The sequence below is a fragment of the Dromaius novaehollandiae genome, chromosome Z, assembly GCF_036370855.1.
Source record: "Dromaius novaehollandiae isolate bDroNov1 chromosome Z, bDroNov1.hap1, whole genome shotgun sequence".
Lineage (NCBI taxonomy): Eukaryota > Metazoa > Chordata > Aves > Casuariiformes > Dromaiidae > Dromaius > Dromaius novaehollandiae.
The window spans coordinates 76,154,285-76,167,379 of record NC_088132.1 but is presented as its reverse complement, the minus strand read 5'-3'; the positions used below and the strand labels follow the sequence as shown (position 1 = coordinate 76,167,379).

The 13,095-nt window shown below is 41.6% G+C and overlaps 1 protein-coding gene across 8 annotated transcripts in view; it reads left to right on the top strand.

The window, feature by feature from the left end:
* LOC135324700 (CUGBP Elav-like family member 4) overlaps nt 1-13,095 on the top strand; it is a 717,486-nt gene that overhangs the window by 402,686 nt on the left and 301,705 nt on the right. For all 8 annotated transcript variants that reach the window (XM_064501490.1, XM_064501486.1, XM_064501488.1 and 5 more), the window contains exon 3: nt 1,505-1,553. In XM_064501490.1, coding sequence (XP_064357560.1) covers nt 1,505-1,553 — 49 coding nt within the window. The remainder of the gene's footprint in view (nt 1-1,504; nt 1,554-13,095) is intronic.

The window sequence follows — 13,095 nt, the reverse complement described above, 5'->3', positions numbered from 1 at the left end:
AAAAAAAAAAAAAAACAGCCTTGCTGCCTAACTGTGATTAGCCACAAATAAAGAAGGGACAAAATCACCTCTATTGCTTTCCAAAGTAACAGAAAGACTAGAGAAGAAGCATGGAGATGCTAAAAAACTAGTAGTAAAATATTTTGAGTACTGAATAGACAGTACTAACTAGAGGCAGGGCATACCAACTAAAAAGCTTGTAAGTCTTTCATTAAAAAGCTAGATGGTCTAACACTAACGCACCTTTATGAGGACTGTGCTGAACCCAGTCTTTTCAGTTGCCCTCTACAACATGCTAAACAGAAATCTCATATCTGAAGCTTTCTAAACTTGGGAGAAGCTGAGATCCAGGCTTCCAGACATATCCCTTTCTTAGCTGTAACCTGATTACACTGGAATGCGAACGCCATGTAAATGCTAGGAAAATCACACTGAATATTGTCTGCTTAGAGTGGTGTTTTTTACCTGTGCTTTACCAGTAGCGGTGTTTGAGGTCTGCCTACAGAGTTACAGGAAACTACAGAACAGCATTTGAGACCACTGTACGATGGCACAGCACCCTTTTCCTCAGGCTGTCACAAAGCTTTAGAGTGGCAAACAGGTGGCTCTGTATCAAAGCAAGGGTGGTTTAAAGTGATGGAGAGAAAAGATGATGCTGATGATTGCGATCACCTGCATTGTGTTAGGCATTACCGGTCAAGATGATCTGATGGACATCTGCTGCCCCCTCTCCTGGGAGAGAGCAGCTCTGGAGACAGTGGTGGTCCCCAATGCTTTTGTTATAGAGGCAGAGGGACAAGAACCAGTTGGAGGATGGAAGTCCTCTTCACGACACAATGGCAAGCTTTTGACACTTGCTTATGTTCTGATGTGGAAAAAAAGAGACTTGAAAAAGCAACAGAGGGAGAGATTTTGATCCCCCTCCTCCCCCCAAAACTCCATTAGCCAGAACTCCTGTGGTATGTGAACAAACAAGGTCCTAGTCCCATTCCCCAGATATGAATCTGAGTCTACTACATTGCAGCTGCCTGTCCTAGCAAGCCAACAGTTGAGCTGGAACTCACTTTTCCATCTTATTTTCACCATGCCAATCTCAAGAAACCTTTTCGATTAAAGTTTCACTGAACCCAATGTTCTGACAAAGCATTTCTGTTCTGACACAGTAGCGTTTCCAGAGGAAACTATTAGAAATTTAAAAAGTTATGTTTAAAATTTCATGACCTGTGTGAAATGAGTCAGATCCCTCGCCCAGTGCGATTCAACAGAGCCTCTGTCAAGTAAATGGGGTGACAGTGATTTACCTCAGACCAAGAAGTTGCTCTAGCACCCTGTGTTATGTGATCACTTCATTGCTTACTAATTGCTGATTGATTTTTTTTCCCTGTGGAGTAAACCCTATTGCTAACTTAGATTCACTGTATAAAAAAAAAAAGGAAAAAAGCCAACATCTGAATATGAATGTTTGATGCCACTGTTAATTGTCTCTCTTTTCTTTTTCTTACAGATGAACAGACCAATCCAGGTGAAACCAGCGGATAGCGAAAGCCGAGGAGGTAGTTGACTGCATTGCTTTCAGCCACAGTGCTAAGTATAATTGTTGTCTCTGGCTTCTCTCAGGCAATGTGCTGATCAATTAGTAACGTAATCACTGCCAAAGAAATTCCCTCTGCAGCAAAGATTCTCTTTATTAAATCTCCTTTACTTCGTCTCGCTTTCCTCATATTCAATTATTATTTGATTTTAAAAGGCAGGCAGGTGCCAGCGATTGCCTGGGAAACAAATAACTGCCTCGTTAAGAAGTGAAGCATCAGGCGCTGACTTAACAAAGTTTAACAGCAGTGACAGCAGCATAGGTTTTTCAGACCTGTGTTAGGCTGAGCTGTAGCAGTGTTTAATTTAGTTAGGATAAAGCAAGTATTTTATCGTTTTTCTGACTGTGTTCTTTCTGCTTGAACTGAAGCAACTCTGCTTTTGGAAGAAGCATGTTTTGAGATAGCAGGTTTTTCTGCACTGGCTTATCTAGATAAACCTATTGTGGAAGCTGAAGACTTCTCTCAGTCCAAGGGGGTTATTCAGGATTTGCACAGGTGTAGCTGAAATTAGGAGCTGGTCTTGTGCTTTTCCATCCCATGTGGTGGATTTGGAAGGCTTTGCTCAGTGACCATTCAACAGATTGACAGCAATAAGATGTTTTCTGTAAAAGGTTTTCTACCAGAACCAATTTGGTGATACTTTGCCATACTTCCCATATAGGAGCCTGTTTGTCAGATCAAGCACGGAGCTCGCTGAGAAAGTGTGAGATGGTCAGTTATGCGGGACAAGTTACCTTTCTGTTTGTTTTCTGATACTTCTGTGCAAGTGTGTGTGTATACACACATATGTGTGTAAAATATATATGCACATATGTATATAATGGCATGGTACTTTCTCTCCAGCCTTCTCTTTGATTGAAACAAAAGAGAGAGGCTTTTGCCCATATACTCAGTAAGAACACTAGTGCTTATATATCATATAAGTGTAGGAGTAGATTTTGTCATTTAGTCATCATTTTGTTCTTAGACATGTGAAAACTTTAATTTTCACTATGGACATAGACTCTTCCTCATTTATGTGACTAGTATCTTTGTGTTGGCATTAGTGGAAATCCCCAGCACCAACTACTTAAAAGGAGTTAAAATGCCTCTTAGACAAAAGGCACTGAAATGGTGTTCTTTTTCAGTTGAAAGATTTGGATTTCAGAGGCTTTGACTGCATCAGTGTGAGGCTGAAACTCTCCAGTGACTCAAGTCATTGGAAGACTTTGTACATAGCTTGTAGTTAACGAGTTGGTGTTACAGAGTGGTGAAACCAGCAGGTTGACAGAGGTTTTATAAGGAAGGGCTGTGGTGCAGTGTAATTGCAGATTAGAGGAAGAACTGAATGCTGGAGAAATGCCAGAAAACTCAGGGATAAATATTGTGCTTTTGGAGTCCCTGTAACTAAATTCAGGGGAGCTTGGCCAGCAGTGTGCAAAAAGTATTTGACAGGCCCTACAATGGCAAGTTCTGCTACCAAGGGCCACGGCACATTTCTAACCTGCAACAAAGGCATGTCGCATCACACAGCATCATCCAGTGGTTTTAAACAGAACCAGGTCAATTTACCCACTTTCCCTTCCTGTCTGAAGATCTGGCCCTGTATATGAGTAGGAGCGGGTAAGCCATGGGCAGTTGTCAGTGGATGATCTCCTTGGGGAAAAGGGAAAGGCTCAGCTGCCTAGGCAAAGGAGGGGACATTACGCACATTCCAGTGGAGCTCATGCCGGCAGCAAGAGTGAAGGGAGGGCCTTTTGTCTATTTAATTAGACATACCAAAAAATAATAATTAGTCTGGCCAATTTGCTTAGTGTGCCTACAGGCTATGTAGCTCCCAATCACTCTTTTTTTAATGCAAATCACTAATAGAGAACACATGCCTGCCTTTCTGGGAAGGGTTTTCAAGCTCCTTTGCTGAGAGCAGCTGCTTTCAGGAGGGGTAGCTTGAACTGCAAAGGGCTCTGGTGGCTGTTTCATTCCGTGTTGCCCATCACACCAGTGGTTCCCTCCCCATTGCATTTTAGCTAATTATCCCCCCAACACACACAAGCCTCTTCTTTTGTCACCCGCTCCACTTCTGTATTGCTGCTGTCAGTGGTGATCATAACACGGGGGCCAAGCTGGTGTGTTCATCATTGGCGTGAAAGACACGTTGTCCTAATTCCCCACTGACAAGCTGCTTATGGGCTGGAGATGTTTCAGGGCGGCATGACTCAAGGGCAACTATGGGAGGAAAGAACAATTGGCACCCAAGGGAGGCATTGTATGAAAACTTGTGTGCTTCGCGAGCCCACCGGTTAGAGCAGGCACGGCAAGCAGAATGCTAAAAAGGAGGCAGTGTATCTTAGGAGCACATCAAAAGACTTCATTAGGGCTGCAAGATAAAGGTCAACTTCAACAACAAAGAAACTTAAGTTGTAGCTTATTATACACAGTCCATGTATCAGGATGGGATGTGAGGGAAAAGGGGGGGCTTGGGAGATTAAGCAGCTCTTCTGTAACAGCATAAGTCTTCAACCTGCATGATGTCCACACCCTTCCTTTTGGCTTATGGGGAATGTTTGTGCCAGGTCAAAGTATGAAAGCGAAGACAGTGCTGTTGAACAGCTGAGTAATCTGCAAAAAGGCTTTTACTGTAAATGGCCAGTGATGTTCCTGAGGAAACAAGATTGTGTTTTATACAGGGACAAACATGCACATTTGCGAAAACATGAATCCTGGACTTTTCCCAGAGGCTTCTCCCAGAACCTAAAGCTAATGGGAATCCTGAATTTACTCAAAAAAAAAAAAAAAAAAAAAAAAAAGATTTTTTCAGCATTTTTTCTCATGACTGGAGTCTGGGCTTTCATAGATTTTAAACTCTCCTGTGTCTTGATTCTTAGCTAAACCAAAAGTGGGAGTGTCAGCGTTTATTCTCTGTGTGAGAGAATTTACACAATTAGGCAATCTAGATTTAGAGAAGAATTCAAAATGTTGCTTGGAACAAATTACACTTGACCCAACAAAGTGGAAATTCTGAGTGCCCTTTATTAGTTTTGCTGTTTTTATTATTTCATTTGTTAATCCCCATATTGGACTAGGAGCAAGACAAAGAGTGCAGTCCTTTTCAATAAAAACTGGCATTATTTACATTTGCATATTCCCACAGGAACTAGAAATGAATGTATTTTCAGTACATTTCTCTTGGGAAACAGACTAAATTAATGGAAAAATTTAGCATCTTGCATTCTTGTCTGTTTGTGTATATGTGTGTGTGTGAGTATACTCAAACAACAAAATGCTATATTGGGGTATTCTTTCTGTCAAATGCTTCATGAAGATCCAAATACCTCACAGGAAGGCCAGAATCCTCTGCCATTTTATAGATATTTTATCAGTGATAGAATTGATAGAACATGATAAAAACACAAAAAGAAGGATTTTATTTTAAAAAATCAACGTGAAACTCTAGCTCTATTATGGGTAATTTCAAAACTTTCATTGACCTTTGTGTTATCCAAATTTTAGATCTACCCCATAGAAATGACTTCGCCATAGATTAGGTGGCCCAATATATTTCTAGGGAGGTAAGCTGTAATTCCACATTAAATTCTAAATATAAAGCAAAAATCCCAATTAAGTTGATATTATTTTCATCTTGTTGTTGATTTTTCTTGGTTCTGTGTCCCATATTCAGTTCTAAAAACTGGAGACATCAGTGACTTGAAGTTTTAACAAACTCAGTGAAAGATTTCAAGTCTGTGTTGTAGTTTGGGGCAAAAGTTTGGAGCCACTTCTTATTTTAGCCACACTATCTCTACCTCTCACTAGACAGCTCTTGCTGCAGCCGGCAGGGCTAACCTGTGATAAACACAGCCTCTAGGTCCCGCTAGCTTGTACTGGGACTAACATTTTTAAAAAGGAAAGGAGTCTCCTGCTACTTTAGTTGCACTCTGTTAGTGATGCATGGATGCACCATTGCCTTCCACATGCCTCTCAAAGGCCTGGGGAAGGTCCGTAAGGAAAGGCATGCAAAGACACCCACAGTGCCCACCTCAACCCAGTGTTAATGTCTCTACCAAGAAACGCTTCAGAGAGGTGGTTCTCCTGTATTTCGTGGAAGAAATACCAAAGGTTCTGGGATGAAACAAAGTAAGTAGCCAAAGTCCAAAGTAGTTTAGAGTTGAAAGGCCTCAATGTCCTCTGGAGAGGGAGCTGAGCGATTTACAGGAGAATCTGTAATTCATCACATTAGTGTTTTTGGCATGCAAGACTTCATGAATCTACAAATGCCCCTGTGTGTGCGTGTGTGTGTGCAAGCAAATTTATTTGTGTACTTTTGGGGGATGGCATGTACAAGTGTGTCTTTTTATTTTCTCTCTGCTGCTTGAGGGACATGATGACAGCTGCTGGAAGGTTTGGACTGTTATATTTCAACGGACTTGCATCGTTTCTCTATCTGTTATTCAACATGCAGGCTCTAAAATTATCTGTTTGATTATGGTTTATTCCAGCTTCAGAGCAAAATGGCCAAGCGATCATTTACAGTAAGCAGCAACACTGTGTTGCCTTACTCATGGACTATGATTTATTTCTTTTTATTCCCTTCCATGAGCTCAGCAGTGATGATGGGGCCAGAATGGCCTTTCTGCTGTTTCTAAGGCCTATTTTCCATTTGGGAAAAAAAGTCTGGATCTATTTATTTTACCCAGAGTATTTCTAGCTCTCCTCTGCAGCTGGCGGGGTTTATCTGTGACAAACACAGCTCCAGGCCCAACTAATTTTGCATTTAACTATTTTCCATTTAACTAATCAGAATTCTGTAACTTGTGCTGACAGCCAAACCATCTCAGGAAGTTTCCCATTCAAGTACTAGCCAGATCCAGGCCTATTTAGGTGCCAAACTCAGGCAAGTTCAGCTTAACATGGCTTTACATCGGTATAACAGTGCCACATGGAATGACTTCCTCCTGTATTCCTATTTTCTTCCTTGGAAGCACTTTTCAAAGGGTGGGTCTCATTGCCCACTGGAAAGGTGTAATGAAGAGAGTTCAGAGTAAGTCAGGAAATGGCATCCTGGGCAGTGCACAGCACCTTCTTGTCTGCACTGCTGGAGGTTAGGCTTTACCCACATATGGGAAGTCCCCAGGTCTGTGAGTATGCACACGTCAGCGTTGCACCTTCGTACTCTCCCTTTTCATCTTTCAACCATACTTGGCCTCTCTGATGCTTTAGGCTCTGAGGAAGCCATTTTACTAGCAATTCCCCATATCATACCTTTGCTAGGCTTTCTTAAGAGACTTCCCCAATGAGAAGCTGGAGAGCAGGCTGTGGAAATGTCCAGGTGGTGATCCATACAGGTATGATCTGCCCAGGCCTTTCTTCAGTTTCTCATCCCTTCTTCTTTTATGGTCCCCACACCTCTGCAGCTAGAGCAGGTTGAAGGCACAGGCCAATACACTGAGGAGACAGTTAATGCTCTCCTTTCTCACATGGGGAGAGAGGCCCAAGCCAATTTCCCTCCACAAACAGCTCCCAGGAGCCCATTAACTCTTTCGAAGTCACCATGAGCCCAGTAAGACTTGACTTAATCTTTTATATCCTGAGTAAAGGGAGGCACAGAGAGGGGCTTGTCAAGTCATGCAGCACATCAGAGTCTGCCAGCCTTCGCTGTGACCATTGCACTTTCCAAGCCAACACTACTAGCTGGATGCTGTTCCTGTAAGAATGGTCATCTTCACATTTTATAAGATCTGGAATCAAGATTTCTGGAAGATACTTTAGCTCTATAGACAAATCTTCTACCACACCCAGGACCTCCACTTTCCTTCTCTTACTGCCCATGACAAGAAGATGTCTTTCCCTATTTATCTTCCCTTGCAGTTTGGAAGGAGATTTCAAACTCTCTGCTAACTCCTCCTCCTAAGTCTCATATATCTCTTCATCCTGACATTTGTCCCAAACCCAATTAATTTGCCTTTTTTCTCATTTCTTGCAGGAGGAAGGAAAAAAAAAATCCACCACCCAAATCCAAATATCTCTTCTCTATTAATTGCATATTCAATATTAAGCAGCACAATGGTGCTGAGTTGCAGTATTGCTGTGTGATGAGAAAGGAGAAAGAATGACTGTTTAAAAATAATCTAATATTCTGTTAAAAACCCCACTGGGAGGGGAGAAGATGAGCTCATGAGTCAAGGAAAAAAAGAAAAAGCAAGAACCTAACTGAAAGATCTTGATACTATGCTGGGAGGCAGCCTTCTTGCCTCAGAGGCTGGGGAAGTGTCAGGACACACAAAAAGGCTTAGCATCATTGGCAGGGTGGGCACCTGAGGAGTCGCTGAGGGAGATGCTGTACCATTGGAGAGAGAGAGATGTCATTGTCTTAAGTGCATTTGCCTCCCTGCCCAGCTAGGAGGGGAGCTGGATCTAGGACCACGAAAGCCACATTTAGGTATCCCACAATCTTGGGCGTCAGTCTGGCCCCTTCTGGCCTATACGTCCTGCTTTCCTTCCCATGCAAACTGGGATTCACCAAGTCCAGGGCAGAACTAAGATACTGTCCCAGATTTGGGCATTCTCCATTTCTCTCAGAGCAGGTGTTGCCACAGTCTTTGAAGGACAGACCACAGTTTTAGACCCCTTTGCCTGTGTTGGAGGCTTCTACAGCAATGCCCAAAGCTGCTGGGTTCAAAGGAAGTCTGTCCATTGCTTTTCGTTTCAGGTCCAAACATGTGTTAAACTCTGTAGTGTTTTCCCTTTATCCCTAGGATAAACTGATCTGGAAACAGCGTTTTAGTACCTGTGGAAATCTTTTTTTTTCTAGCTGTGGCTTTTCGTGGGCCTGATTAAAGTCAATGGGAGATCAAAATCTCCTGCTTTATTGTAGAAATTTGGGATTGCATGACCATACCTGAGAGCTGACACCCTGCTGTCCTCACAGGGCTATATTTTCAAGCAGGCAGAATGAACTGGCAGTACTGTATACAAATGATACTGTTAATTCAAAATGGCCCTGGATGACCTCATTCCTGCTCTCCACTGTCTGGTAGAACTTAATTCTGAGGGATAGAAAAGGCTCCGGCAGATCCTAGTGTGTAATATTTTATATTCTGTGGCACTCTTAAAGGCTGACATGCTCCAGTCCAGATTCACCTGCTCAAAGAGCTTAAGGGACATCAAACTTTTGTTCACGTCTGCCCTTTCCATCGTGATTGAAATCGATGGAAAGTTGCCCATCAATGGGAACTGGAAAAGATCCACGGGACATTGTGTTCTAGCAAATGTCCTAAGGACAACGTTTTAAAACCAAGTATTAAGGGAATAGAAGAAAAACATACCGCACATTTTTCATAAAGCATCTGTAACCTAATATTTAGCTGACAAGAAGGAACAGAGTCTAGAACAGAGTCTGAAGAGAGGCTGGGTAACTCACCACCTTGAGGTTTTGCTATCAGTTCCTTTTTTTGAGCTACCTCATGACCTTTAAACGATCATGCAACTTGGTTTGACTCCCTTTTCCTTCTCACCCTTTCTGCATTGCCTGTTTAGGTTGTGTTGTGCTTCTGTTTGCTCACTTTTTGTGGCTCACGCCTTTGAAATTCATGTATGTGAGGTTGATAGCATCATAGGGTTAAGACACCGGTGGAAGCCTTTAGCTCTGCCCCTAATTGTGTATATGGGACTATAATCCAGTGTGGTGAATGATTAGTGCTTTACAGTGCAGCGCGAGAGTGCCCCTCACACTGCATAGTGATGTTTGGTGCATTTTTAACAACAGGGCAAAAATGGAAGAAGTGGTGGGAGAAGGAGAGTGGAGGAAAAGAGAAATGTAATCCTATTAGAAAAATTTCCACCTCTGTAAATACAGCTGAACCTCCTAGGTGAACTTGGGGACACGTTACAGTCCTAGTATCTTTTCTTAATGTAAAGGTTGCTTGTCAATGGGTTTTTATACAGCATTAATAAATACATTTATAGATACACTCCACAATTAATTTGCAAAGCATTTATGGCACTGAACAGTTAGAATGCATTATGATAATCACTCCTTATGCATCGACTTTATTGTAAAGGTTTTGCTGATCATTATAATTGGCTTTGTTATTACACAGGGATATAATAACGCCTCTCTGTATAGTAGTTTATAGCGCATCAATAGCAAATGCATTCCCTTTATTGGAAGCAATGTGCATTTTATTAGAATATAGCTGAATAAGTGCAATCCATGTAGACAAATGAAGTTTCTAATGAACTGGTTCACAAAAGAGTCGAAATAACAAGTCATTTATTATGTATTTTTCTATTGACGAACTTGTAGTTATGGTTACATGGGCCTTTCTTCAGAAATGTTTTGTTGTTCTTCTGGAGAAGTATTTTTGGGGAAAGGCAAAGTATAGGCTGTTTTCTGCCTGGTGTTCAAAAGAGTGAGGGTGGCTGATGCTCACACCTTACAGATTTCTTTTGCTTACTTAAATTTTCCAAGCTCCTTCCTTGTGAATTAGGCCTAAGATTCACAGGGCATGGAAATGTTATCACACTGAGTCCAAGCCCAGCTCCTGGAGCAGAGTTTGCCTTCTGCACAGTGCACTGACATCCCCTGTATGGTGGTCAATGAGAGTTAGGTATGAAGGGTTTGTTGTTGTCCATATTCCTGATTTGCTTGTGTGTGTGTGTGTGTGTGTGTGTGTGTGTGTGCACATAAGTGTATTTTACCTAGTGATACTTTAATAAAAATGCCCAAGCAATCTGTGGGCAAGGCCTGTAACCCAGCGCATCCAGCCTCCCTCCTCGTCTCAAGATCCCCTTTTCTGGTTGCCGTAGGAAACCCCAGGAAGGCAGGACTCCTAATATGAGGTGTGGTGCAAAATACGATGTAACAAAGAAAGGCAGAAAGGAGAACAAGTACAAAAGAGTCTGGGCTTCCTTTCAGAAAACTCACTGGTTGCAGGTTACGTAGTGTAAAAAAGGGTCTGTTTTACAATTAATTAAAAAAAACCCCAAAGTATCAGATCTCCAAAGTTTCTCTTCTGCCTACCATCATTAGTCTAGGTCTGAGTTTCAGTTCTTTCTGGCAATTTATAGTGTTCACACACATTTGATACACACATATATATATATACACATAATTCATGTGTATTTATTTATTCATCTGACTCCACCTGTAATCAATCAATTGCTTAATCACTCTTAAAACCCTGGCCCTAAGTAAATAAGTATATTGTTGCCAGATCTGGTACAGTACAGACAGTTAAACTGCTGCCTGAGGTGCTGCCTGAGCATAAAGTGACGCTGGTATTCAGCATATAATGCTATGTACCTCTTTCTTCATGACTATCACTCCCTTATTGCATGGCTGCAAAGACCTTTGACTCTTGGGTAATCCCAAGTCTTTCTGGAAAGTGAGTTTTAGTCTGATGTAGGAACTAGAAAATGACTGGACTGTAGTAAGTACCCTCAGCTGTTTGCACAGAGAAGTTAGAATTGAGCAATTTAAAATAAGACCAGCTCAGCCCCGCAGTCTTGATGCTGAACCCCCTGCTCTCTGCCTGGGAGTTTCACCCAGAAGACTCTTCCCCTCACCCACTCAGATCCCAGATTATAGCATCACAGCTTGCAAGAAGTTTCGAGACTCAGAAGATACTGCAGGTCAGGAAAGCTTTTCTCTGTGGCATACAGTGCACATTCCAGTTGCTATATATATGTTGCAATATGTATTTCAACCCAGTTCTGTGGGAAGAAAATCCCTATGTAAATAACTTAGCTTTCTGAGTAAATTAGATCCAGTGCTTTTACCCAGAAATTGGGCATTTGAAGAGCCTTGGACTTCAGGCCAGAAGAAATTTTAATAGGGCTCTCTGCCACTATCTTTAAAATGTTTCTGGTGGGATTCACCTCACCTGACTTCAGCCCCTAAATATTAGGCGTATAGTCTGAGTTAGTCCTCTGTGCTCCCTCTATGAATGGTAGAGGGAGAGAGGTGTCTCCAAACTACCATTCATCCCATCCTAAGACAGGTGGGATAAATGGTCCTCTGAAGTTTCCCCTATTAACTCAGATTTAGATATCTCATGTTTAGACATCTGAAGAAAGGTAAGATGAATCACAACCTTCACCTTTGCATGCCACCATTTTCCGTATCTGTCACGAGAATGGCACTTGACTCTTCTGCAACCTTAGTTAAGATCTGTGAACAAAAAGCACAATATAAAACCTATGGATTGTAGGAGATGCTGGAGTCTTACCCTAAAAAGGAAAGGTATCTTTCTTCTTTAATGAGTTTATTTAATAATGTCAGGTGGAGAATAGAAGGGGTTGCATCCCAATCAGCCTGAACAATACAGATAATCTGATCAGTTTTTTTCCTCTTTAAAGTCAATTTCCATTTTTATTTTTATATTTCAGTTTGCTACTGCTCCCATTCTCACGGCAGGAAGTGAACTCAGAAAAAAAAAGTTCACATTAAAAGCAGTGCCTAAAATCAGTGCTTGTAAAATGTGTTTTCATAATTAAGAAAAATACTTTTAATTTTTAAAATCAGGCTATTTTGGAATCTGTGATGGAAAATGAATATGGTCCATTGTAATATCATTTGTAGAGAGGTAATTTTCAAAGCAGCACTGCACGGAAACATTTTCCCCGAGGGAGAATAAAGAGTTGGCTTCAATTAGTGAGGGACTGTTTCCTTTCTTTTCGATTTTAAGGGCAGTGTTGCAGCCTGATTCTGCACAGAGGAAGAGAAAGCTCTAGTCAAGAGAGTAGACTGAAGCTTGGAAGACTGAGGCTTAACTTCTTGCCTTGCCACAGATTTTCTGCTTGACCTTGGAGAGGTTACTTAGGGTCAGGCTGTTTTTCTCATTTCATTCCCACCTGGTAACTAATAATATGTTTGAGGATCTAAATATATATATATATATACACACATATATATGTATAAAATTGGCCCAGCAACTTGCTCTGATTCCAGTTTTTTTTCCTATAAAATAGCATTGGTGCTGCAAGGATACATGCATTAAAGGTTATTAGGTGCTCAGGTTCTCTAATCATTAGTTCCGCAGAAGTAACTTGGTTAGATAAATAGAGATACTCAAGTGTCAAATGTGCTTCACTGCTCAAATCTCGCATAAAGTCAATGGGCCTTGGGTGTCTAAATACTCCCTTTGAAAATCTCCCCCAAATAATCATGTTCTTCCAGATAATTTGAGCAACTTTTGTAGGGCTGATCCCTCTTACTTTTACAGTGGTGTCAAATCAGACTCATTCCCACAGGAGATAGGGCTCACTGTGGGAACTGTACTGGGACATGCCCCAGCCAAGACGCCAAGGCAGGTTCATTTCGTAACACGTGTTGATATTGCCCAGTGAGGAGGACTAGAACAGAGTAAGAAATAAGGGATAAGTAACTCAAATATATTAGGACTGGCCTTAGTGAAGGAATGCTTTCTTCTGTGTCTGACCTAGTGTGTAGGAAGTCACAGCTAGTACAATTCTTTCTACCTATGAACTGCCATATGAATGGTAATTAATTCCCCCAAATCTTTAT